General features: G+C 39.7%; 1 protein-coding gene across 1 annotated transcript in view; it reads left to right on the plus strand.

The window, feature by feature from the left end:
• Nucleotides 1-1,227: 1,227 nt before the first annotated feature.
• LOC101845644 (leucine-rich repeat-containing protein 74B) overlaps nucleotides 1,228-2,814 on the plus strand; it is a gene marked incomplete at its 5' end in the record, with an annotated part of 61,230 nt that continues 59,643 nt past the window's right edge. Inside the window, 1 exon segment of the mRNA XM_013087402.2 lies at nucleotides 1,228-1,628. Coding sequence (XP_012942856.1) covers nucleotides 1,257-1,628 — 372 coding nt within the window.

Below are 2,814 nucleotides of genomic sequence, written 5' to 3' on the forward strand. Positions count from 1 at the left end.
ATGTCAAATATTTACTTAGATTATTTGGGACAAAGGTCAGGTGCTTATGAACAGATTCACAGAAATACGAAAAGCAGTGTGTGTCTGATGCGGTCTAGGTCGAACAATATTGTCCCCATTTCCAAAACTTGGGGTTTACCAACGGAATTAACATTGGTACAATATGTCAAGGGAGTTTTACCTTTCCACAGCCAGGTCTACTCCACAACAGTATTTAAAGAGCATAAAACAGTCTCAGATCAAGTGCTGAAGGGGTCAATTACGTAAAAAAGGTTCTTCAGTATACATCGTAGCTCCAGGACGGTCACCGACTTCCAGTCCCTTTCTGGGAAGTCAGATAAATAGGCCTACATATTCCACTGAGGGTGCGATGGCGGAGTGGTTAGTGCACTCGTCTCCGAAGCGGAAAGTCCGGGTTCGAGCCTCGGTTCGGACATGGATGTTTTTCGCCCCCTCCTGCCCACCCAGCAGTAATGGGTACCTGACTCTGAGTTGGGGAAGTAAAGGAGGCGTGGGAAGGAACTGGCCACCCTACCACAGTATGCTGAAGGCCCAGAAAGTTGTCTTACTATCAAGGCAATCCCCAATGTCCGGATCGGGTGCGGGAACAACTTTACTTTACATATTCCACTGTCTTACTCAAAATTTCATGCTGTAGGTAGTCACTAAAAAGAACATCGTTACACGGCACATTTAAACCATCACAAACAAATCAAAAACATGACTTTGTACAATTCATTGAGTATTGTATGTTGTTGCCTGCCATTTTGCTACCTCAGAATTACAAAGTTCTTTCTAACATTAGTGGCCGTTTAGAGTTACCAAGACAATGAGGTCAGAAACCTACTGTTCTATTTGGTCTATGAAAATCATAAGCACATTTGGAGTTGTTTTCAAGATATTCAACGAATTCCATTGTATAAAGCTTGGCATATTGTGAAACTTAAAAAAAAAATAACATCAAATTTCTCAAAACTAGATATTGAGCAGATTGCAATTCTGGGGTAACGATTTTACGGTTTCAGATAAACTAAACAATGGAAAAATCTGTATGAATAAGGAAGATAAAATACTTTTTTTAAGTTCCCCAAAACAGCAGGCCTTTAATGAATTAACAAGTTGTGTAAATTTTGGTTATAACACTGTAGCTCTAGGACGGCCAAGGCATATCTGATCCTTTCTTGGACCTTATCATTTCAGATTCTACAGTCTTGCTCTATTTTTCAGTCCGTAGGTGGTGACTAAAAGGACTCAAGATGAGCGCGGAGCACGTCGGAAGTGAGTCGGCTTCCGCTTCCGTTAGCTCGGCAAAAGCAGCCACTTCCAGAGAGGACTTGAACAGCGCCAGATCTATCCTACCTCCTCTACGAGAGAGCTCCACAAATAGAGGTCAGACTGGTGGCAAAAACAAGACTCACAATGACGTCACTGCTAATAGCAGACAGCCAACTATTGAAGAAGGGACTGGTAAGGCGAGGAATGAAGGGGGTGAGGGGTCAAAGGTTGTCACAAGAGAAAACACGAAAACGGAAGTACAGAGCTTGGGAATGGGTAAGAAGACTGCAACCCTCTACCTCAGTCGGACCCATACCATGATGAAAGGCCGGACGTCGTCGCAAGCTCTGAAAGTAAGTTTTAAATCCCATATCAGAACTGGATAGCGGGAGGTCACAACATAAATAACACGAAACGTCAGACAGGGTCCGTTTCGACGTAATAAATCGGTGAAATGAAAAGAAACATTTGCTTTTAATCTAGCATATTTTTAAAAGAAATTATATTTCGTGACGCATATACTTAGCTGTAAATCTGTATTAGCTATAATTTCTCAGTAAAATCAAAATTACGTAGATCACTCTCATACCTAAGTACGCCTACGAGCTTTATTGATAACAGTTTCGTAAAGTGCCTTCTGAAAGTAGAAGATAACGAGCAGACTTTCCAGAACCATTCGAACCTGACCTGGAAATGTAAGGAATTCTAAAGCCCCTTATCGACATACTAGATTACTTTTACAACACCATTATGTACGCTACCATGCCTAGAGAACTGAGTAAAGTCTGTAATATTAATGTGTCACGACGTGGTGGAATCAGGTGCTTTCCAATTTTTGGGCATATGGTTGTTATTGGTATAATCTTCAAGCCCGTTCATTTGCCTTCCTTTCGGAGAATAAAAGTCCTTCTATGTTGAATAGAATTCGAAATATTTGCGGTTGGAAAAGGTCGCTTGTTTCAGAAGTAAAATTAGCAAGAAAATGGTCGCCAAAGTTTGGTAACTTCCATAGACTGAGAGTCCTTAGAAACTGAAGATTCATAATTTTTTAGGGGGGTTTAATCAATGTTTTTCACTAAAATCCACACAAAAATGTGTTCTTAAATGGATATGAAAGGTGTTGGGCCAAACAAAAATAAAGAATATTAGAAAACAAATACCAATGGGCCAAAAATGCCACTTTCTTTGATTGCATTATTTTGACGAGCGTCTGATTTCACCAAAATGCCTCACAAATGGCCTGAGAAATAGCAACTGAGAAGGAAATGAGTTGAAACAGCTAAAGATACATAAAAACGTTCACTAAGGTTGTTTAGGAATTTTTAGTAAAATCAAAGCTATTTTTTAAATTAAAACTAATGTGTGTGTGCTTGTTTGTATGTGTTTGTGTGTGTGTGTGTCTGTGTGTGATAGATAGATAGATAGATAGATAGATAGATAGATAGATAGGTAGATAGATAGATAGATAGATATATAGATAGATAGATAGATAGTGCGTGTGTATGTGTGTGTGTGTGTGTGTGTGTGTGTGTGTGAGTG

The sequence above is a fragment of the Aplysia californica genome, unplaced genomic scaffold, assembly GCF_000002075.1.
Source record: "Aplysia californica isolate F4 #8 unplaced genomic scaffold, AplCal3.0 scaffold00584, whole genome shotgun sequence".
Classification (NCBI taxonomy): Eukaryota; Metazoa; Mollusca; class Gastropoda; order Aplysiida; family Aplysiidae; genus Aplysia; species Aplysia californica.